Below are 23,823 nucleotides of genomic sequence, written 5' to 3' on the forward strand. Positions count from 1 at the left end.
TAATTATTATTACTAAAGTCCATTTTATTACTAACAATTTATACAAAGTGATGTAATTTAATAATGTATCGGGCCGTACAAAATGTTGGCGGATAATAGAGATATTCTTTCTGCAACAACATTGTCATTATACAAACCTTATACGCAAAATTTAATTAGATAATTCCTTACATATCTCTACTTTCTTAAAAATCAAGTATCTAATATTTCTATACATAAATAATATGATAAAACATTTCATAAATAGAAATAAAATATAAATACGAATGATGTACGATTGATAATAGTTAGTCTCAGTTAAAGCAGTAATAATTTGTTGTGGCACACACAGGTATATGTACATATCTATCATCACTTATAATGATAAAAAATAAATTATCACAAATGTATTGTAAAAAAATTCTAATATAAAACTATAAATGAATCATAAATTCATCAACAAAAGCACTAACAATGATTAAACATACAACGAGTAATGTTTTTTAAACTTAAATTAGGATACCTGTATCAAATTATAAAAAGTAGTACAGCGTGACAATAAAATTGACTAAATCGCAGATTTTCGATGTAATAAGCTTGAAAGTCCGAAATACCACTGATATTGATCAAACTTTCCATTCATATTAAAGAATGTGTGTGAGATCTTATCATATGTTTTACAAATGCTCCTTTGCAGTGAATTTTATTATCCTCAAGGAGAGAGAGAGAGAGAGAGAGAGAGAGAGAATAATAAAATTCACCAGTACATTGGTACAAATTTTAAGTATCATGATGTCATTTTAAATGTTGAATTAAAATGTTCGTTATGCTTTATATTTGTATAATGCACATACATGTATCAAGTACGTACCATTGAAATTAATGTTGCTGCAAATACAAATTGTTATTGTACAAATTAGCATTATGAGAAAAAATGTATAATTTGTAGAATTAAACAAAGAAGAGCGTATAATGTGCAATGTGCGTAGTACGGAAAGAACATGTGCTATCTCTGCTTTATATACTACTTATTCTCGTACAAATGATGATAAAGTTACATATTTACATACAGGAATAACTTCTTAATATTTTACAATTCTTGAGAAGCTGAAATAGGAAAAAAGGCAATAGTTATGGAAAACGAGATTTTAAAAAGAATATGATAATACACGTTCTTTTCTTCGATATTCTTTTATGATCTATATTGCACAAGACATTCTTAAGTAAAAATTTTGTAATGTATATATAATTATAAATAAATTTTTTATATTAATAATTTTTACTATTTTGTGCAAATTTATTTTTACATCTGAAATTAAATTTTTTAAGATTAAAGATTTTAAGAGGATGAGAACGTAATAGATTTTACAACTGCATACTATATTATCGATTAAATCAATTATAATCGTATATCACCGATACTCGATTCAAATTATATGTAGCTAAAATATTGATCAATTTGATGGATTTTAATATATCACATCCATAACACTGCACAAAATTAAATAAATTCAATCTAACAATTAAACTGCAATTTATTTGTATAATTTCCAATGATTTCAATCTTATTATCACCATATCTTTCAGAAATATTACAGCATTCGCACAATCAATGTTTCTATATAAACATATTAATTCTATTGAATCTCTGCCTTTCATAAAAGGAAGTCACTTATTCATTAAGATCATTATTTTGTTCGCTATACAACTATTTAGAAATCCTATGTTTATCAGAAAGTTATCAAAGAACAAATAATATAATAATGAAGCAGTCTTAAATAAATTGGCGCGATGTATATCTATAACATCATTAATGGATGAGATTTTATCAAATAATACTTAATATTTGCTGTTACGTTGAGAATGCCAATATTCACCGACAGAGGTCTTTGTAATACTAATTTCGGTTAACTCGATGGTTCGAGTGAAAATGCATTGTAGTGTCTCCTGCATTCAGTACGAGCGCGTATACTTAACGCGAAACATTACCGTGTCTCTTGACAAGACCAAATTTTCTTTAAGATGAACCTTTCCTTCTTTTATGTGTAACTTTGCTATTGGTCGAGTCATCCTTTATTTCCTTATGTTGCTCCTGAGCGCCAGATCCTATAATATATAATATGCAATATATCATCAAATATACATTGTATCATACCTAACTTAAAGAGTATATGTATGGTGGCTTATCACTGTCGCATAAACTTATAACAAATTTTTTTTAACGTTCATAAAACAAATTTATAAAAATTATTTTCTGTAATAGAAAATGTTAACAGTATTTTTCAAACTTAGTTTAATTTTTTTAATTTAAATGAGTAACAAATTTTGAGATTCTTTACAAATTGGTCATTCAGACAGTGTAAAAAATGACTCTCTCTAATTGGTTAATAATTCAATAACTAGCTAAATATTAGTACTTAATAAATAATTTAGTTCGTAATTAATACCGAAATATTATACTATAATTAAACATGTAGTAATGATAGATCACACTTATATAAGTGTGCTTACTTATGTAAGTGCGTGAAATACAATCTTACGTTTTCTCTTTGCTACACGTGAGCGCGTCACGCGCGAATTATTTTCGGAGTTAGGTACAGAAATGGGCGTCTCATTAATTTTTTTTCTTAATCGCGCAACTTCTTCCATTGCAGGTGTCATCCATTTTGGTTTGAATTCATTACTGAGATTTGAAAAATCACATATTAGAACAATGTGCGCATGCACGCGTGTGTATACACGTGTTATGTACATAAAACATACACATTGCAAAAGTGGATACTTACTCCGATGATTTCGGTGTTGCTTTATGCCTAAACGAACCTGATTGCCTCTCTTTCATTTTACGAAGTACTTCTAACATTGCGTATGTCGGCAGAGACGGCGGCCGCGGCGATGTGGACGATGGTGGTGTAAGAGGCGGTGTGAGAGGTGAAGGTGGCAGTTGAGTACTAATTTTTGCGAGTTTGTCTGGATGTAATGCTAATACTGCTTCCCAACTAAATTCTTTCTTCTGAACTGGTTGCTTAGGCTGAGTATTTCGTGTTATTCGTAACTAGAATATAGATAAGGTAATAATCAATCCTTCACGTATGTGCGCGTAAATTTACGAATTTTATTAGCAGACATTTGAAACTCAAGCAAATTTTTTACCTCGCCGTTTACAGGTCTACAAGGTTTTCTTTCTCTTAAATACGGACGCTCAAAAAATATAGAGCTTGTAAGATTTTCATTTGACTCTTTCATGTTATAAAGACATATAGGAATATTGCCATCTTGACTGCCACTACGTAGAAATAAATTCCGTAAATAGGAATAGTTGGGCTTGGTCTCGAATTCTAGTTCGGTAATGCACTTCATATATTTCATGATCGCAGCTATAAAAATGAATATCATATAGCCACTCTATATATGTACACACACATACACGCACGCACGCACTTACTATACAGATTTTTATCTTATATTTTTACTAACCTGGTGGTTTTTTCTTCTCAGGAAAGCACTTGTCCATAAATAGAGGCAAGTCCGATAAAAACATCTCTTTTTGTTGATGAACTTCTTCGGGATCCATAGTAAAACCTATTTCGTCACTATTTTTCTCCCAAGGTAGCTTCCCACACATCCATTGTATAATGTTATATCCTAAAGTCTCTAAGTCCCCTCTCCTTGAATGTGCTGAAAAATATTTTATCAAATAAGAGTATAAAATAACTTGATTTTCTATTTAATAATAGTCAAAAGGAACAGAAAAAAAGATCAGTTTATCGAATAAAATTGAGCGTTAAATTGTTTTTTTTTAATTTAATAAATCCTAAGATAAACAGTTCAATTATTCCTGTCAGCTCTTTTGCGCGGGAAAAAAAATCTATTTTTATAATCTTTATACAAAAAATTTGCAAATATGCGATTGTAACTGTAATATATGTTACTGAAATGATTGACATACTTCCATGATGAGCGTCCCGGGATGTAAATTCTAAAGTACCCTCGTGAGCTCTTCTCTCATCATGTACAAATGGTTTATGTTCTCCAATTCCTGTACGGAAACGATACGCCAGTCCATAATCCACCAAGTACGCCATCGATTTTTCTTTTCCTATTCCGTTTCCATATGATAACAAGATATTTGGTCCCTTAATATCTGCGTGAGCATATCCTTTACTGTGAATATATTCCAACGCATCAAGCTACAAAAAAAAAAGTTAATCAACTGCAACTTTGATTTAATTGATTATTAATTGTAAAAATCGCAATTCCAAGTGTAAAATTGTACCATTTGTACAGCTAACGTATTAACAAGTTTCGTTGGTAATTTCTTCCGATGCGATAGGAATAATTTTCCGATATCTACGCCATATCGAGGTATTATTAAAAACCTATATCGTTGACCTCCATAAAAGTGAGATCCTGATCCTTCGTATGTAGGTACACCAATTCTACTCTTTCCCTGAGATTCACACCAACTTTTGACTGTAAAATATATCAAGATATGAAAAATACAATTATTTGGGGTGTGTGTATGTACAAAATTATAATTACATATATATAATATGTATGTATAATTATATAAATGTAGTTATGATATGTTACTTACTCATGTGCTTCCGTGCTGCTCTGATATAAAAATTCATTTCGACAAATAATGGCCCATTATTATGAGGTTCAATTTTTACGACATACTTTGCATCTTGACCAACAGGTGATGTAACGTTATTAGAAGCTACGAAAGAAGAAGCGAAAGATTAATACATAGATAGGTCTACATATATAGACTATAATATAGATTTCAAACCTAAAACAAATTATAAATATAAGAATATTTACCGAGGTATATGTCTCCAAAACCACCATATCCAATGGTATTCCCTAGTCTCCATTTATTCTGTGTAATATCTGTCAAGATTTCTCCAGCTGGCAGTTGCGCTGGTAATTTACAACCTGCAGCTGCTATTCTCTTCATAGACACATCTTCTGCTCGTCTTGGCGGCATCCTATCACTATTAAATCATTTACGTGTATATTAGAAATTTACTATTGACTTGACAAAACTTGTTATATAGAGAGATTCATCCAACACTTGTAACAGGATTTGTTTGCTACCAAAATTGTATCGTAAGAGATACAACTTATTTGATACAAATATATGATAGCAATAAAAAATCTCACAACTTTGTAAAAACAAGAACATGTCAAGGATATTAATAATTTTATACTTTATTTGTATACATTTTTGAGGTGTTTTATTTAATATCAATTATGTAAAAATACGTCATTATTAAAATAACATATATGTATATCATGTATAACAATTTTATAGTTATTATACATAAGTTTCTACAATATAAAAGATACCTACATATATATATATGTTATAATTAAAAATAGAAAGCAATGTTTAGTATATAAAATTAAAGAATATAATTATCATATATTTGTCTTTTGATTAATATATAAATTATATTTTTTGATAAATTACAAATATTTAAAGTTATATATACATTTATTTATTTTATTGTTACTCGCATTCACCAATTTAATTTTTTCCCCAACAATTTAATTAAAGATACAATAGTATCTATATAGTAAGATACATTACTAAGTATATAGCATAAGTAAAATACTATTCTCTTCTTTAAATATATTATTCATTAATATATACAGAATTAAAATACATAATTCTGTTGCAGGATGTAAATTAAAATATAATTGTACATGAAAATTATCATAAATAGACAAGCAGTCTATTGCATGGCTTAAGAATTATAACATACAACACCTATAACAAATTTAATTACTTGACTACTTTGCGTTACTCTAAAAGCTTAAGTTATTGCAATTATATAAACATAAAATATATAAAAAATAGTCAATATTAATATCATCCATCACATTCCTAATGGAATACATATCTGGTATCTTCCAACATTATTCGTCAATATATAGTACATTATATTATGCCTTCTACAAATTTATCTTCATATATAAATATATAGACCCTTTAATATTTTAAAAAACTAACTAAAAAGATCTGTTCTTTGTAGCTTAACTAACATACACTTTTGAAACTTAAAAGTAAAACAGATATATATTTGATATTTAGGAAAAGTAAAAAAAGAAGTTTCAGTGCAGTGTCTAATGCAGGAATAAACACCAGTTGCCTTAAATTAGCAATAAACACAACTCGCTACTTCCACGATCCGTTTGCTACAATTTTTGGTAACGCGTTAACTTACATGATGTAACAATTTCTACATAATTGTACACGACGAATGAACGTTCTCGATAAATTAATATAATGATACAAATATTTATACATAATTCATAGTAAACATACGAAGCTACTAAGAAATAATAAAAATGCCTTTAAAAATGTATTAATCAATTCCGTGAAATAATGCGAATGGACTTCAATAACAATGCGTTGTAAAAAAGGGAATCGTAGTACATGAAAAGAGGTTCGTTACAAAAATGGATCTCGATATCTCATCAAGACCTAATAAAAGACCTCGTCGACGACACCGGATTCAATTTCTATGTCAAGTCACGTATCAACATGCCATCAACAACAGTATACTTACATGGATGTACGAACTTTTCTAATCTCTTTTTCTACTTTTTTGTATCGGCTTATTTTATTAGTTTAACGGGAGGAACTCATATCGCGCATTCGTGCGAGCACTCGCGGGTAAAGCGTTTCCGACGACTACGAGGGAGGGACTCCGCAGTTACGTCTCGCCGAACGTCAGGTGCATTCCGCAAGGTTAATCGCGGAAGGATCTCGAACGAAACGCGACTTAACGTACGTCGCCGTACCAGATCGGCTCGAGGATCGTCGAGGCGATCAGCCGGCGCGCTTTTCCCTCGGAGAGACGAACGCGTGCGAGGCTCGTCGCGCCACGGAGGAGAGGAACACCTAACCAGCGAGATTGCGATCCGCAGATCGTAATGATCGTATGCCAAGAATGCCGCCGCAGGACGTGCTGCTGCGGTGCCGCAACGCTGTGGTTCAACGTACGTTGCCCGCGTACGTTTGATGGAACGTGCGAAGGAACGTTCGGCCGATGTCGCGTCGGTGTCGAGAGCTGGGGTCGAACGACGCGAGCGGAAAGCGCATTCGAAGCTTCGGAAACAGTCTGCCGACAGGGTCTCTGCTTGGCCGCTCTCGGAACACAAACCGGACGGCACCGGACCGGACACACCACCAACCCGCTCGAACTTGCGATTCCGGTCTCCCTCGGATATAATACACCTCCGCCGTCGAAGCTCGACAAATCACATCGCACCGCAGCGCCGAGATACGCTTCGGGTGGGAGCGCGAATCAGCTGGAGAATCTGTCTCCAAGCGACAACGTTATCTCGCGCATAGAAGCAGCGAAGTATATCTCGCGTGACAAAATTGATGATCACAGGAGACCAGCCGAGAGCCGACTCTGTCTATTTTTCTTTTTCTTTTTTTCTTTTCTTCTTCTTTTCAAATGACAAAACGCAACGGAAAACGATTGGCTGATCGGGAAATTCGCCCCAGGCACGGTGTGTACGGCCAATAGGAACGGTTGTTTTCTAGGGACGATACGGTTTCCTCCCCGGCTTTCAAACCTGCGAACCTTCTAGGAATATTTTCCCCACCGAGTTCGAACGCACATTTTCAAGCCGTTTATGCGCTCCGTTTCTTCCACGACGCGCGTAGAAGCGCCAGATTCCCCGTTTCCCTTTTGATGCGCACTCGCTGCACGCGTTTTCCGGGTGCCGCGAGACCGCGTCGACCGCGTGAAGTTGCGTCCACTTACTTTCTAGGGACTTCCAGGTACCGCGACTCAGTAATTGGCAGCTCTGCGAGCGCTTCAGGGCCGATTGTAGGGACTTTCGAGAGGAAACAGCTGATCGCTCTCGATCGCACCGCCTGCCACTGTCCGATCGATGATGTCGTCCTCTCCCCATCACTCTCTTGGGTATTTGGTAGTGTGATCAGTGATCGTATCACCAATCGTCACTGTTATCAGTGATGGTTGTAAGAATGCAGTAAGGACTAGGCGATTTTCGACAGATATCGCCAACTACAACATTCCAACCGGTTGTCAGCCGTAACCCGGTCGATTCGCGGTAATTATTCTTTCTGATTTTATACCTGCTGCGATTATCGTCAGTTCCTCGAAGGTACGCACAGTATACGCGTATATACCTTATCATCAGCGGTAACGGCACCTTGTGACTTGTGACATTTCACCATGATGTAGACGTTTCTAATCGCTTTCAGTCCACTCGTAACTCGTAAGTCCAATGATTTCGTTCTGAATTCAATAAATCCAATTCGCGTTTGTCACCTCGTCACGTCAACGTATCTCGTGAATTCACCTCAATTGGCTTCGAGATTGCCAATTTTGCGATCGACGCATCGGGGTAGTTGTAGTTGTCAAATTGTCATTTTATTGCGCGGCTATCCTTTGCCTGTTTGATATCAATAACATTACGATTGCGTATTTGAGCTTTTCAGAATATAATTTACTGCTGAAAATTATTTTTCCCCTCTTTGGACATTCCTCTGATTTACAGCTCGAGATATGCGACTGACAGTATTTACTTTGAAACAGTTGCTCTGATATTTAATTTTCCATGCCGACTCTTCCTCATTAAATTATACATTTTTGTGATAAAGCTGCTTAAACTTTAGTTAGTTTGATTGATCAAAGAAACATTAACATTGACCAATAAAATATACAAAGGTTTTATTTATTGCATCATGATAATTATTTTCAGATTGTAAAGATGACTGCGGGAACCAGTTTAGTGGTACCCATAGTGTTGTGGGGACGCATAGCACCAACCCATTGTATTTCTTGTGTCTACTTGTCTCGGGATCAAAAGACTTTGGTAACAGGATGTTACGATGGGCAAATATGTCTGTGGCAAGTGGATCCAGAAACATTAAAGGTATATACAGACTAGGTAATAAAGTTGTAAAAGGCTTAATCTTTTGTTAATTTGTTAAATTCATGATTTTTAATATAGATGACTCCGAGATGCCTGCTGGTTGGACATACCGCTCCAATAATGTGCCTCAGTCGAGCCAGTGTTGTAATGGAGCAAAATTTTATTGTCAGCAGCAGTGAGAGTGGAGAGATGTGCACTTGGGATCTAGTCGATGGAAAGTGTCGCGAGGCGGTGAAGCTTAACAGCGTTCACACACAAATGTTGCCCTATGTTTCCGCAGGTGGCGAAGATGTCAGACTATTTTGTTCTGGGTAGAAATAATATTATTAATATATTACAATATTAATATCGCAAGAGTACATGTATATATACATCTTTTTATTCATTTCAGATACTATCCTGAAGTTTTGGTGATGGACCCATTCAGTTTAGAAGTGCTATTCACCCTGAGTTCCCGCGTAAATCCAGACTGGATTAGCGCCTTGCACGTTTTGCGGCCGGCCAAACGGAAAGGTCGGTTCTACGTGCACACAAGTTAGTTACACTCCATCACACCTACGCTTTATACCATCAACAGCTACCTTTTTCAACTTCACTGCCAACAGATACTGTATAAGGAATCGCAATGTAGCTTGTATATAACAAATTTGATTTTAAAATCTAACGCGTAAATTTAGTTTGAATCTTTTATCTACTATATCTCATATATTTAAATATTATATCTCATATATATAAATATAGTTATCGTTTTTATATTATATAATCAGTACTCAATATTTTTTTGCATAAATAACTCAGTAATGCGCGAAACAGTATCTCTTGGTGTTTCATTATTATATTTTGTAAACTTATGTGATCCTTTTTAAAATTTTAAAGAACCCCTTAAGTAAAGAACTGTGGATATACTGGAGGGTAAAGTTTTTCTTTTTTAATTGTGTCCGATTGAATTTTTGTGTCTGATTTGAACGAAATTAAGCTGAATAATAATTCTTATAATTATTGATTGTACTAGTATGATTTGAAAGCAACTAACGGTATTTGAGGCATTTATTTCTTTTATACTTACAAGGGAACATAACCAGTTGGATCTCTCCGATTTAAATGAGCTTTTAGTATGTTCTATAGACAAAAATTAGGGACACGTATTTTTTATAGAACAACATATTAAAAGCTCATTTAAATCGGAGAGATCCAACTGGTTTGTGTTCCTTGTTAGAAAGGATTTTATAATCTGCTATTTTATTATTTTTCTCTAAGCAATTAATCTTAAGAAGCTTTATATTGGATTATAAACTGGGATTGTCTTTTTCATCGATATGTCGAGCTATCAATTTTCGATCTCAATTTTACGTGCGCGAGTAAAGTTATTATAATTATATCTAATTTAATGGTTTTATATATATCCAATTTTTAGTTTGGTCATTTAATAACAGTTACATTGTTGCAGCATGTTAATGAAACCGGACACATATGTCAGCGCTAATGCGTTGACAGTCAAGGCTGTATCATTCTGTATGCTGCATTCTTTCGTTTTTTTTTTCTTTATTTAATCATGGTTCATACATCTCTTTGCACATTTTCAAACAATATAATCATTAGTACTAACGCGTTTCATGTTTTTCTTCTTTTTACAATAACAGAATATCCCTAAAACTATCCTGCTACTCATGTATGAATGTCATCATCTATATTTATGCACACTGCATTTCATTACACTTTCATAACACTTTCACCTGGTGTACTGTGTTTCTATCTCTATTCGTAAGTATATATGTGTGTGTGTATATATATATTATATATATATATATATATAAAATATTATAATCTATACATGCGGCAACATTTAAGTTGCATGTATTATCGTTAAATTTAATCTACCCTTGCTACAATTAAAAATATATAGTTAATATTTCAAATCATATTGATGATTATTTCTTCAAACTGTTCAAAAAATTATTTAATAATTGAATATTTTTTTCTATCCCGTTTCAATACCTTGTTATTTATAAGATTGTAACTTATAAGAGAGTTTTGGATGAAATGCTAGTGTTTACAGCTTTAAATGTAATTTGCCTAAAATTAGTTTCTAATTTTTATAGTGCTATTTATATTTATGTTAGTTACGCTAGAGTGTTAATAGCCAATTTTTTGTTAGTAGCCAACATTTTCTTATTAATTGTATGTGAACTCATAAAGATGATTATTATATGCATAAAAAATCAGATTAATCGCAAACAAAGGCTTTGAAATAAATATTAAGGATAGGACACACAATTTGCAGAACACGCAAATATCTTATCAATACTCATTAAACGTAATTGTACATATTAATATTCTTTTAATCAATATAAGATTTCGCTTAGTCAAGTCAAATAAATCAAGTACACATAATTTTTCTGCATAACTGGAAAAGCATGATTTCGCTGTAATTTAATACGTAACGCTTTCTACTCCATATGAAAACATCTAGCATGTGCGCGTAATACGCATACAGAATTACCTCTTCACGAGGATCATATTGTATCTAAGTAGAAAATAACGCTATCTTTAATCACCTGTGACACTACTTTAGCCGCTTTATTCAATCTGACAAATATTTATTTGTAAATTAATTATATTGATTAATTAAAGCTGGCAAATTTTTTTATTATCAGCGAACAACAAAACTGTTCGACCTAACGAAACAGTCTATCGCTTAAATTGCTACAATGCTCTCCTAGATTTATTTAACGCGCAACAGGCGCTTCCATTCGTTTAAAGACGACGTCGTGTTGGCTCTGACGACAACGGGTACAGTCAAGGTGTGGACACTTTTGGGACACGAGAATCGAAACAGCGAGCCTTTGTACGAGCACGAAAGCAAACAGATACGCTGTTTAAATGCGCTTGCGATGACTTGTTGCCCCTATAATCAGAGAACAGTATTGATCGTATGCTCTAAGTATTGGCAGGTAATTAACTGTGTTGTTCTTACCATTAAATGTATATGATTAAACAGTTTTATTATAAAAATTAGATTAGATTAGATCGGATCAGATTAAATAATTTCAAGAATAGAATTTTAACATCAAAATGTTTTTGGCATCTGTAATGTAATCGAAAACTGCTTTGATACTGCAATACATATCATTGGAATAATTTTATAGATATTCGATGCCGGTGATTTCTCGGTTCTTTGCTCGATAACAGCCCCACGTGGCGAACGTTGGATGGCAGGTGATTTCTTGGCGGCTGATAGAGTCATCCTGTGGAGCGATGAAGGTCATGGATATTTATATAAACTTCCAGCAAAGTACGTACTATTTAAATACAACATACGCGATAAGTTTCTATGGTAAATGCTACTGTTTGTCGAGTATATTCTAGAAATATTTTTTAAACACTTTGGTTTTCTTCTCCCTGGTTGATAGTAACGTTGCTCGACAAACGAATTAATTCTCTCTCTCTCTCTCTCTCTTTGCCCTCAATTTGATATTTTTTATTGAGTGACATAACATAACAATTCGATTGTGATACGCGAATATTGAATTTTATTGATTAGCACATCCCTTTATTGCTTCTAGGATTCTGGTACAACTTGACAGGTAGTTTATTTCTGCGTATATTATATAAGTATTAAAATTTTTTTGCAAATAATATCTAACATTTGTGTGTAAAAAAAAAAAGAGTTGTATTAATAGTTTAGTAGCATGATCATGGTTACTAAAGTGCACTTTATTAATTTTATGAAGCAGTTTATAGCAATTAACAAATGCTGAAATAGTAATCTAAATATCTAAATACTTTATCGTTATACTAAATATCTAAATAATTTACGTGCTACATTTAAAAAAAAATGATTTCGTAGATGTTTCGTAGCTGTTATTTTAACTTTTAATACTTTACGTGTGAGAATAATAAGTGACATCAAAAAGTATCGCCAAAATTACTCTCTGAATTTCTGACATATATTTAATTGTGTTAGACGCGTTAACTCAGAAATGTTTTCCCCTTTTAATTATAAGGCTGAATGCTGTAGAAGCACTCGCTGGCAATGCACACATTCGATATTTAATTTTTTTCTTTGTAACCATTTATCATGCGCCTACATATTCAGAGTCACATTATCATTTATTAAAATCCTGCACCTTTAATTAACCCGATTTCATAAAATAAAATAAAAAAATAACGCGTCCTTTGTTTTCATTATGCCATTTGACTTTTAGACGACATATAAAATTACTTCGAATATAATTATTAATACAAGTTGACCTTGAAAGAGTATGATTAGTAAAAAAGTATTAATAGAGCAATAATTAAACTTGAATGACGATCAATCGGTAATTAAACAAAATTTTTTTATGTATTTCATTCTTCCATATGAAAATAATTATTGAGTTCCTCTTTGGGGAAGCTTTGTGAGATTCAGAATAGTGTTAATATTCGGCTGAACATAGCACAGAACACAACTCTCCATGTACATGAATTAACAATTAACACAATGATACATTTTACGGTGATGTCTTTTTCATATTATTCACATCTACTGCATTCTACGCGGGATCTGGTGTTCTAGCAAGCTGAAGGGCAAGGCTCTCAGCAGGTAACCCGCATTATCACTTGTACATGTTCTTCATACTGTTTTCTCTTTCAATCTTTATTTTCCTCTTCGTCTCTTTATGTTATTCATTTTTGTCGTTATTCTCCTTCATCTTTCTCATGTGTTCGTAAACACACAATAATTTGCATTTATTCATCCTTCTTTAGTACAAGGTGGTGATAAGTTTAGCGGAATAGTATTATGTCATAAGCGTGAATTGAATTACTCATATTGATCACTAGTAAAGTTACAAATTCATCAAATTTCATGTTTCGTTTGAACAAGTATTATATTATCAATGATGCCTAAGCACCCGATGGTATTTTCATTTTTTCTCATTTTCTCAGTTTTATAATGAATATCAGGAATTTTGGAATTACATATAAGCCTTTACATACAAGCTCGTACGTATTCGTTTGTATACTTTCGTTATTCGTCCTACAATATAATACACGAAACACGCGTATAATCGTATCCATCATAATCATTGACAATCCTTAATCGCACTTTAAACAGATGATATATAGATGAGGTAAAAGATATATACGAAAGAAGGTAAATGCGAGGAAGAATTATATATTGCCATATCTCATTACTTATATTCTTATATTCTGTTTGCTTTAAGTTGCTTTGCACTGTTATTATTAACTGTGCGATTAATATTAATAACGACGTCACACAAAGGTAATTTATTTGAAAAAAAGAATTTTTCCAATAGCAATTTCAGTACTTAAAAAGTCAGTCAAGTTTATTATTCTTTTCCTTCTAGCACACACAACAATAATTCTAACTATTTTAATTTTAAAGTATTAATATCAGAAATATGTGTATTCCATGTTTTGATTTTTCTCATTTCTACCTTTGTGTATCGTTTATATTTATAATGATCTAAAAGCGCTGTTGCTTTGAAAAGACGTTTACTTGCAGCGTTTGCTTGCTAGTAAACATAATCAGCAAATAGATACGCATATTTGAAGTTGATCGATGCAATATAAAGCTTATGCAATGTGAAAAAATAATTACTATTCTTGGACACGTTTTTAAATATGCATCTTCGGCAAACATAAAAGATTAAAATGTTATGTTACAATATTCTCCGAACTAGAAAACAATGTCCATGAATAGTGTTTTATTTAGGTATGGAGACGAATAAATTTTCTTTCGCAATATGCAGTAGTGTCGCGGATAATAAGGACTTTCACACCGCCAGTGCAGAATACGATCAGCCATATCTGTACTGTACATTAACGCAACCTGGAGATAAGGTAAGAAACATTTTTCTATCTTATAATAATAAATATTCGTGTATCTTTGATAATTTTATTAAACGCATTTTTTTATTGTTCCATATTTAATTTTTAAAACTCCAGTTTCTTTTTTTATTTTTCAAAATTTCTTTAGTCTTAGAAATGTTTGAGATTCTAAAGATTATTAGCAGCCTTCTACATAACATTCCTGATTTGTTGAATTTATTGAATTCTTTTTTTTCAATTTTTTCTAATTTTGTTTACATATTTTTTAACATCCGCAAATTTTCATCTTCCATGCTTCAGCCTCTTTCTTGTCCACCGGCCATGCGACTAGTTACCGTACAGCGTCAAAATAAGACCCTAAAATATCTGTTACGCGGAGACAGCGAGGGTGTCGTTATCCTGTGGACAGTGCCGGAGGTGACAACGCAACAGCTCGCCCAAATCTGTCAAAACGATGGATCATCACCACCAGCATTGTCACCGACTGTGAAGACGAGCCTCACCGCTGCCTGGGACGCAATGAAGCCGCCTCCTGTAGGCATACTTGATCAGTTGGATACTGGTGATAATCACGGCATCAAGCTCACCGCTTGCATATACCTGCCGCAGCAAAGTCGGCTGGTCGTTGGTCGTGAAGATGGTAGCATTATTATTGTTCCAGCGACACAAACTGTAATGCTTCAACTACTCCACGGCAATCATCAGCAGTATGATGGTACCATACTTTTATTATTTCTTTGATGAAATCTATACATTTTAAGTATTGATAATGATGTGAATCCTTCTAACAATAAGTTGTATATTTATTGTTACATAATATTTGTATAATAAATCAACACGGCACAATGCAAAAAAAATAATAATAAAATAAAAAATAAACTGTTCAAAATATAATACCATATGTGCTACAATTCACTTTGATCAATACAAGAATTTTTTTAATTTTTAATTGTCCTTTATGTATTCAGATTGGCCACCACATCAAGTTCTGCTGGGTCATTCCGGACGAGTAAATTGTCTACTTTATCCTCATGGCGCAGCATCTCGTTATGATCGCATTCATCTCGTTTCCGGTTCCGTTGACTTCGCTGTTTGTCTCTGGGATTTATACGCGGGCACATTGATCCATCGATTTTGCGTTCATGCCGGTGAAATCACACAATTGATGGTGCCACCCGATAATTGCAGTGTACAGTTATTTATTTTTACTTACATCAGAATTTACAGTGACTTGATTTAATCAATTTTAAACTACTTCAATCAAGTCTCGATCTATAAGAAATATCTGTTAAAATTTCCTAAAAATTAATTAATGTTTAATTTAGAGAAAGTTATGTATTCTTACTTTGTGCAGCCTAGGATACAAAAATGCGTTTGCAGTGTTGCATCGGACCACAGTGTTACACTGCTCTCATTAGCGGAGAGAAAATGCGTTGTGCTTGCTTCGCGACATCTTTTTCCAGTTGTAACTATCAAATGGAGGCCGTTAGATGATTTCATGATAGTCGGATGTTCAGACGGTGCTGTATACGTCTGGCAAATGGAAACTGGTCACTTGGATCGTGTACTGCATGGTTTGTTTACTCCATACTCTACTCACTGATTTCAACTCTGGTTATTTTTTATAATTTTTTAATCTTTCAATTTTTAAGATTCTTCAAATAGTTATTTCTTCAGAGTTAGAATACATATTTATTATGTTACATTCCGTCTTATGTTCTGTTATGTTACTATATTTTAAAAATTGAAAGATATGTAAAATTTACGTGTGCACGCGAGAACAACAAATTGTACATTTTTTTTTCTTTTAGGTATTATTGCGGAAGAGGTGCTCTATGCTTGCGACGAGAACACTATAGCGGCAGCCGGCGGATCCGCCGCCGGCGGTGAGCTGGGACTAGCTAATCCTGCCGTGCATTTTTTTAGGTAAATGAATTCTTGCAGCACGGATGGTGAGAATCTTGCACGTTCTTGAGCGAAATAAATCCTCCGGAATGACGTTCTCCGTTACTGTCGATTTTTACTTCTCAGGGGCTTGCGTCATCGGAACTTGTCGGCGATCAGACACGCGACGCAAAGAGGACTGCATCAATTGCAGCAACTTCATGGTGGACATGGTCCCGACCATGGGAGTCAGATAAAAGCCAAAGGTTCACCGCTGATGATCCAAGGATTTAGAAGTAACCCGAAAGATCCAGAAAGTCATATTCTATTTTTCGACATAGAAGCGCTGATAGGTGTGTAATCATTATATTTCAATACTATTATTTTATGTATATATAATTCTTCTTTTATTTGTTTTTAATCTTTGCACTCTCTGTATACTAATTTATATTACAGTACCAGTTTTGATAATAATTTAATTTCTTTTTTCGCTGCAGTACAATTACTCAGCGATGAGTATGGTGCCATGTCGCCTGGTTCCTTAGAAGCACAAGGACTTATTTCCGCCGCCGAATATCAAAAAGTTGCAGCACTCACTCAGTCCGCCAGTCCTGATGCTCACAAGAAAATTGTTGGTAAGGATGTTATTATGTTATTCTGAATTATTAAATTATGATAAAATGTAACATGTTAGGTTTTAAAAATAACTATTGTAGATATAGGAACATCATTTCTTCGCAGTTGTATCCATTTAAGGCTCCTGAGTACTTAGCCAAGAACGTCGCGTTGATGGTGGCAACACCGAATACTAGTCGGCGACCTGGCAAAACTAGTAGTCACACACACAAGTACGAGTCCATGCCTGCATGCTCATTTTCGGACCGAAAACGAGCACACGGACATGGGCTCGTGCTTGTGTGCGTGTCATAGCGCCCTCGTTACGATTAAGGGCTAAATTAACAAGCGTGAAAAATGATAATTTGACAACGAAATTTTGTATTTTATTTCGTCGTTAAGATTTATCCAAATTGTCTCTATTGAAAAATGGGACAGGCGCTACAAAAATGAACGTGTCATTTCTCGTTTATGACGTCGCGATTCCAATAAGGCCGCCGCGACTACTCAGGAGTCTTGAGAATAAGTATTGAAACTTCTCTATTAATCTATCCTTTTGTAGACTTTTTTGGTCGCGTCAAGGATAAGGCGGGTGATGTTGAGCGAATATTGAAGGAGAAGGATCGTCACGGTATCGTGTTTTCTTATTGTTATTTGTTTTGCAATTCTCTGTTCAATTAATTAATCTATATTTTAATTTTTATTTAATTCTTCATTCTAGCATCTTAAAATTTTTGTTTCTCATATTGTTAAATCTTTTCTAATTCTCAAGTAATTATGAATTTCTCGTAGCAGTTCACTGTACTAGATTAGTACATAATGAAAGCTCCTATACATAAAATTAGTGAAGTTAAATGCATATAATTTTTTTATACATTTAAATATTCAATAATACTATCGTCACATTATTTAATGGAATGTATACATTTATTTCATTGTATTAAGATTGTCATTGCATTTACAATAGATACTTTATATGCAGTAGCTTTTAGAATGCACTATTCCATGGTGAGAAGGATTAAATTTTCTAATTTATCATCATTTTTTTCTTTTTTAAATTTAATTCGAATGTAATCGCACCAAATTAAAAAATTCTCATTTTTCTGCTTTTACTAGGGATAATGTTAGTGTTAGTGGTTTTTTTTATAGATTGGTTCAGTTCAATCATCGGTAGATATTTTCGTGCAATATCTTTCGATTATTGTGCTATCTAAAGATAGATTTCTTTCTATAGGTATATTGGCTAAAATGAAGGAAGGTGCGGAGAATGTGCATACTAAATTACAGGCCAAAGCGGAAAGCGTCGGCCTCAAGCCGTCGACATTTGACGGCAAAGGTTAGACATGTATCTTTGACAACGACAAGTTTTTGTACTTTATGGTTACAGTGTGTCTCGCACGAATTTATTTTGTAATTTATTTAGAGTTTCCATTTACATTTTATGATTCTCACGTCAATAGATAGAAATCATGATTCATTTCTTCAAAGCACTAAATAATCTCCTTATCATCGGTACATCCTACATATTCTACATTGTATTCTTAACAATTCCATCAGGTTACTAAACGCCAAGTCGGGAATCATCAAACAAGGAGATGGATATCATTACTACTAAGATATAGCTTTAATTTTATAGATATGCACGCTTGTAAAGACCTGTAAATAGCATTTAATATATATCACCACCGATTTATCAGTTGCTTGTCTTTGATTTGATAATTGATTATGATATGTCTGTTCAAAAATTATAAACAAAGTGTCTGGTAATCTCACCGTACGCTTGCATTTGAATTTGACAATAGGATTGGGAGGTTCAATTGTTCATTCAATTTTTAATAATTAATTTCTCGTTAATTATTATGAGAACTGTAAAATGATACGGAATTTTTCGACTCGGTTTAGTTGACTCTACTTTTCCACAAGAAATAATCCGGTCTTTACCAAACACCCTGTATATTAACTATTATGCGCGTGTGTGTTACTAGTCAGTATATTTTAGGAATTGTATTTGAAGTATTTTTTAACATTTATATTTATGTATTTATTCTTTTATTAAAATTTTGTTTTTCAGTTACGTTACATCATAGCTGTTTAATAGTACATTTTTGCTGTTTTGCTAAATATTTTAAATTACTGCACTGTTTATATTTATTTGATTTTGCAGGTGACAGTTGGAATAACAGCGACACGGCGAAGAACAATTTAAAGCGAAACGGTACGTTTAGTGAGCCAAACGCGACAATGGAAGTAGCGCAGTTGCTTTTGAGTCTTCTGCACGCCTGGGGGATGGATCCAGATTTGGACAGAGTTTGCGAAGGAAAGTTGGGTTTACTGCGGCCTATGGTTCCTGTTTCATTCGGAGTACTATCCAAAGGAGGTATGTTTTAATGTAAAGTCATACAATGTATATTTAAAAATAAACCGTTTACTACAATTTATTACATATAGTCATAATTTTAAAATACATTCGAAAAGAATTTGTTATTTTAGACTCTAATCTCTTTCGTATCTCTATTCATTTACATTATATATACAAATAGTAATAAATGTTGGTCTAATGTAAAATATATTTAAAATAAGTGTTACAAAATTTTTATATCAAATAAAAAATGTCATATATATTGCAGGTTATATGTCACTGTTATTACCAACTTGGCAGATGCAGCTCGAGCCAATCGGTGAACCTGCAACTCAATTAGAGCAACGCTTGCCTGCTGAACTAGTTAGGCAAGAGAGACTCACTAGAGCATTTACAGCAAGAGCGCATTGGGAATTGTCGACAACCTTAACAAGTAATCATTTACTGGCAGTAGTCGCTTTATCGAATACTTTAATGTCGATGAACAATGCAACGTTTGTACCTGAGCAAGAACGAAACCGCAAGATGCATAGGTAAATTAATATATATTTAACATAAAATAATTAAACTATGACATAACCGATAGTACTAGGGTGCAGTTAGTTATTCCTAATTATTGTGTTCTTACTTCGATATAATCTATGACATGTTTACGAAAAAGGAATTTAAATCTAAATGTATATAAGGCCTTGAATATAAATTTTAATAAAACCTTTTTAAAGACCTGGTAATAGAAGTGCAGTAAATTGGAATAAGACAGAAGAGGAAAATGAGGAAATGTATACGGTACAACAAGCACAGATCAAGCAGGGTTGGTCTCTTCTAGCTACTTTACATTGCGTATTATTGCCTGATAAAGTTGCGGCACAAGGTGGTGTGAAGACCTTCAAACGTCCACAAGTAGAAATGATGGCACGAAGGTGGCAACATCAGTGTGTGGAGGTTTGTTGCCAACCTATTGAGAGAGAGAGAGGGGGGGGAGGGAGAGAGGGGGAGGGGGAAGGAAGAGGGCAAGAGAGGGAGAGAGAAGATATTCGTAATTTTACTTAAAACTAATCATTTGTAGTATTTAAAATAATAAGTTATTGAAAATTGAAATTATTGCTTGCCTTATTTTTGAAATATATTGCATTTTACGATGATATTCCAGATTCGAGAAGCAGCGCAAGCTTTGTTGCTTGCCGAATTAGGTAGGATGGGCTCAAAGGGTCGAAAAGCTCTTGTCGATAACTGGTCGCAATATTTGCCAATGTACAGTACTCAGGAGCCAATCGCACCGCAACCGCAGAGTCAAACTTCACCGGCAGCCGGAAGTCCAGTGCCACCATCTGAGTCGCAACCAGAGGAAGAAGATGAAGAAGAGGAATTAGCCGAAGGTAAGTCCACATTAATACAATTTTTAATCTGAATAAATAGTAAGAAAAATAGATTGTACGTATGTGCGTGTACACGCAGGACGAATTTAAAGTAATTAATTTGTATCATTTTTCTTGAGTAGAGCTAAGTATAGCTAGGAAGCCATCGAGCGTAGCGGAATTAAAACAAAAACAAACCACGGCAGTGGTTCTACTGGGCGTGATAGGGGCTGAATTTGGTCAGGATGTAACTACTACAAACCAAAAAAGAGATAACGAGCAAAGACGAAAGAGCTCGATCGTAGAAGGCTTTGGCATAGGAAATAATAACCTCGCCAGGCATACTAGTATGGCGCTCACTCATTTATTGCATGCACCTCATTCTCCGAAGTTACCGTTGCACACGGCGTTACGAAGAGCCGCGATTGATCTTATTGGCAGAGGATTCACCGTGTGGGAACCTTACCTCGATGTATCTAAGGTGAAAAGGGTTCCGAAAAAATATTTTATTATAATATCTCAGTCTATAAATTTATATTTTATTTTGTGCTGCTATTTATATAAATTTTGCTAAGATAAAGATAATATTACTATAAATGTGGGTATAAAATGCGTATGCTCTTGGTATGCACCGAGGCATTACTGTATCTCTTGATTATCTATTATTTTTAATGGTGGAATTGTTAACAATGTTTGTCATAGGTTCTGTTAGGCCTATTGGAAATGTGCTGTGATGCAGATAAGTTGGTACCGAGTCTGACATACGGCCTTCCTCTCACGCCGCAAGCCGACTCTTGTCGCACAGCACGTCATGCTTTAACACTAATCGCTACCGCCAGACCAGCCGCCTTTATCACTACTATGGCTCGCGAAGTAGCCAGATTTAACACTCTCCAACAGAATGCCCAGACCTTAAACGTTAATCTAGGTGCAAGTGTCTTGACCAGGGCAAAACCAGAGATTCTCAGGATTGTCGAACAATTAATTGACAAGATGCAGAGTGAGATGAGTGATCTTCTTGTAGAGGTATTGATTTTTGTTTCAAGAACAGAACTAATTATAAAGAAAGTAGAATTTAATCTATACAATACGTTTCACATATTTACAAAACAATAATAATCTTATTTATTAATTTGTATTTAATTAATTAATGTTTTACAGGTAATGGACATTATTCTACATTGCCTTGATCCAGGTCATCTCAAAATGAAGCCTTTGAATGAAGTATTTCCAGCAGTATGTAGATTTAATCAGGTAAGCCTCCCCTCCCCTCTCACAATTAAGATTTTTTATGAATAAAATTGTTACTATTTGTAGTGATTCAATTTTATAAGTTGTCATTTCATCAGTAAGATTTTATTGTTTATTAAAAATTTGTAAGGCTATGTAAAATTATTTTTTTATTATTTTTAATACTTGAATCTATATTTTATGTAATACAGATCGCTTTATTTTTATAATAATTTTTCACATTTACAGGTCAGTCATTGTCCAGCAACACGCAGGATAGCGGTTGGTGGTCGCGGAGGTCAACTAGCATTATACGAATTGCGAGGTAATGTCAAATGTCAAACCGTCCCGGCTCACTCAGCACCAGTCACCGCATTAGCGTTTTCGCCAGAGGGGAAATTTCTCGTCAGTTATTCTTGTTCTGAGAATAAATTATGTTTCTGGCAGGTAAGCGTGGACACAAAAGATTTTAATAAGATGTGACGTCTTGCTGATTTATCTTGAAAACGATACTTGATCGATTATTTCACGATTTTCCAGCAAACTAGTAGCGGCATGTTTGGCCTGGGCAATTCACAGACTCGCTGCGTCAAGTCCTACAGTACTGCGCCCATCAATGATGTGGCCCGATTGAATCCTATGCGCTTGGCACGGCTAATTTGGATTAACAATCGCACGGTTACCTTAATGCTCGCTGACGGTTCAGAAACGCGCTTCAATGTTTGAACGTCACGCGAGATCAAACTGGAGTTACCAATGGCTTCGTTCAGCAAGCGAAAGCAGTTTGCTCGCCATTTAGCGTCGACCGCATCGATTGAACTTGATTTATACAATGTTCTCTTTGTTAGCAAATTTTTTGCAGGAATACTGCAGATAAATAAATTGAAAATTTCAAGGACTCTTTTATGTAACAATAATCAATAACATTAAACAGGGCGATAAGAGTCGAATTACAATTAAAAATCTAAATTTCTCTGATAATTTATTCTAATATATTGCGAAGAATATCACGTAATTTTTGGCGTTTCGTCCCGGCTTTCACTACTGGACTCATCGCAGTAAGGCATTGTAGTGGAAGTCTACCTTATACGCCTTGGTAAGTTATTAAATCGAGATTCTATATAAAGAGATGTACGCGTGTCTCAGCACTTACGAGAATTTTGCGAATATCGATAGACCTCTAATGGCGAGTCGACGTAGTAATATTCTTCGCAATATCTATCCAAAGTAAGAAATAACGTCTTATTAATATATGTAGTCCCCCCAAATTGTGCGCCGAACAAATGTCGGTCTTGCAACGCAACTCTAATAATCTGAAATGTGACCCTCCCCAAATATTACGCGCCGAAAGATTTCGTACTATAAATGCTAAATCTAGAAAACGGTGAATTTTACTTGTTGAAAAGATGTACAATGTATATCTTTTCAACAAGTAAATATTATTGTATTATCCGCATTTATTACAGCCTGCGGTTTGAAAACAAATAAATTGAATATAGAATCTCGATTTAAAGTAGCTGTCTCTGTTTATTACGCCGTTTCAGAGGGCAGAGCGCTTTCCATTAGTATAGTTCAGTGGTATAGTGCATAAATAAGGGAAAGTTCCGATTGCCAATATATATATATACCCGATTGCAC

General features: G+C 34.1%; 2 protein-coding genes across 8 annotated transcripts; one reads left to right on the forward strand and one right to left on the reverse strand.

The window, feature by feature from the left end:
• Nucleotides 1-1,771: 1,771 nt before the first annotated feature.
• LOC108774735 (serine/threonine-protein kinase VRK1) lies at nucleotides 1,772-7,236 on the reverse strand. Its single transcript, XM_018540908.1, has 10 exons — nucleotides 6,998-7,236; nucleotides 4,807-4,979; nucleotides 4,577-4,702; nucleotides 4,256-4,452; nucleotides 3,929-4,169; nucleotides 3,457-3,657; nucleotides 3,133-3,356; nucleotides 2,766-3,034; nucleotides 2,520-2,662; nucleotides 1,772-2,085 (listed from the first exon to the last, which is right to left on the reverse strand). The coding sequence occupies exons 2-10, from the start codon at nucleotides 4,970-4,972 to the stop codon at nucleotides 1,997-1,999; spliced, it is 1,656 nt and encodes a 551-aa protein (XP_018396410.1). The 5' UTR covers nucleotides 4,973-4,979; nucleotides 6,998-7,236; the 3' UTR covers nucleotides 1,772-1,996.
• A 694-nt stretch (nucleotides 7,237-7,930) lies between these two features.
• On the forward strand, nucleotides 7,931-23,082 carry Rbcn-3B (WD repeat-containing protein Rbcn-3B). Of its 7 annotated transcripts, none has more exons than XM_018540957.1 (25): nucleotides 7,931-8,082; nucleotides 8,737-8,910; nucleotides 8,989-9,221; nucleotides 9,302-9,444; nucleotides 11,671-11,861; nucleotides 12,057-12,202; nucleotides 12,474-12,494; nucleotides 14,664-14,754; nucleotides 15,043-15,457; nucleotides 15,711-15,931; nucleotides 16,097-16,316; nucleotides 16,554-16,668; nucleotides 16,774-16,979; nucleotides 17,124-17,261; nucleotides 17,804-17,872; nucleotides 18,476-18,577; nucleotides 19,406-19,618; nucleotides 19,869-20,133; nucleotides 20,323-20,542; nucleotides 20,751-20,976; nucleotides 21,099-21,436; nucleotides 21,658-21,981; nucleotides 22,117-22,209; nucleotides 22,435-22,632; nucleotides 22,726-23,082. In XM_018540957.1, the coding sequence occupies exons 2-25, from the start codon at nucleotides 8,746-8,748 to the stop codon at nucleotides 22,909-22,911; spliced, it is 4,539 nt and encodes a 1,512-aa protein (XP_018396459.1). In that variant the 5' UTR covers nucleotides 7,931-8,082; nucleotides 8,737-8,745; the 3' UTR covers nucleotides 22,912-23,082. The 7 variants fall into 7 exon arrangements, with proteins under 7 accessions (XP_018396459.1, XP_018396460.1, XP_018396463.1 ...); XM_018540958.1 differs by having other exon boundaries at nucleotides 9,302-9,423; nucleotides 22,726-22,911; XM_018540956.1 differs by lacking the exon at nucleotides 7,931-8,082 and adding an exon at nucleotides 8,195-8,250 and having other exon boundaries at nucleotides 22,726-22,911.
• The last annotated feature ends 741 nt before the right edge of the window (nucleotides 23,083-23,823 follow it).

This window comes from Cyphomyrmex costatus, unplaced genomic scaffold (genome assembly GCF_001594065.2).
Source record: "Cyphomyrmex costatus isolate MS0001 unplaced genomic scaffold, Ccosl1.0 scaffold273, whole genome shotgun sequence".
NCBI classification, from domain to species: Eukaryota; Metazoa; Arthropoda; class Insecta; order Hymenoptera; family Formicidae; genus Cyphomyrmex; species Cyphomyrmex costatus.

What these genes read in the sequence shown, in the direction of transcription:
- LOC108774735 (XM_018540908.1), bottom strand. Translation starts at nt 4,972, where the DNA reads ATGCCGCCAAGACGAGCAGAAGATGTGTCTATGAAGAGAATAGCAGCT. An exon ending in ATACGTTAGCTGTACAAATG is followed by an intron (nt 4,170 to 4,255) that starts GTACAATTTTAC and finishes TTTTTTTTGTAG; the next exon opens with CTTGATGCGTTGGAATATAT. An exon ending in CCGGGACGCTCATCATGGAA is followed by an intron (nt 3,658 to 3,928) that starts GTATGTCAATCA and finishes AATATTTTTCAG; the next exon opens with CACATTCAAGGAGAGGGGAC.
- Rbcn-3B (XM_018540957.1), top strand. Translation starts at nt 8,746, where the DNA reads ATGACTGCGGGAACCAGTTTAGTGGTACCCATAGTGTTGTGGGGACGC. An exon ending in CCTGCCGTGCATTTTTTTAG is followed by an intron (nt 16,669 to 16,773) that starts GTAAATGAATTC and finishes TTTACTTCTCAG; the next exon opens with GGGCTTGCGTCATCGGAACT. An exon ending in GGCAACATCAGTGTGTGGAG is followed by an intron (nt 20,543 to 20,750) that starts GTTTGTTGCCAA and finishes ATGATATTCCAG; the next exon opens with ATTCGAGAAGCAGCGCAAGC.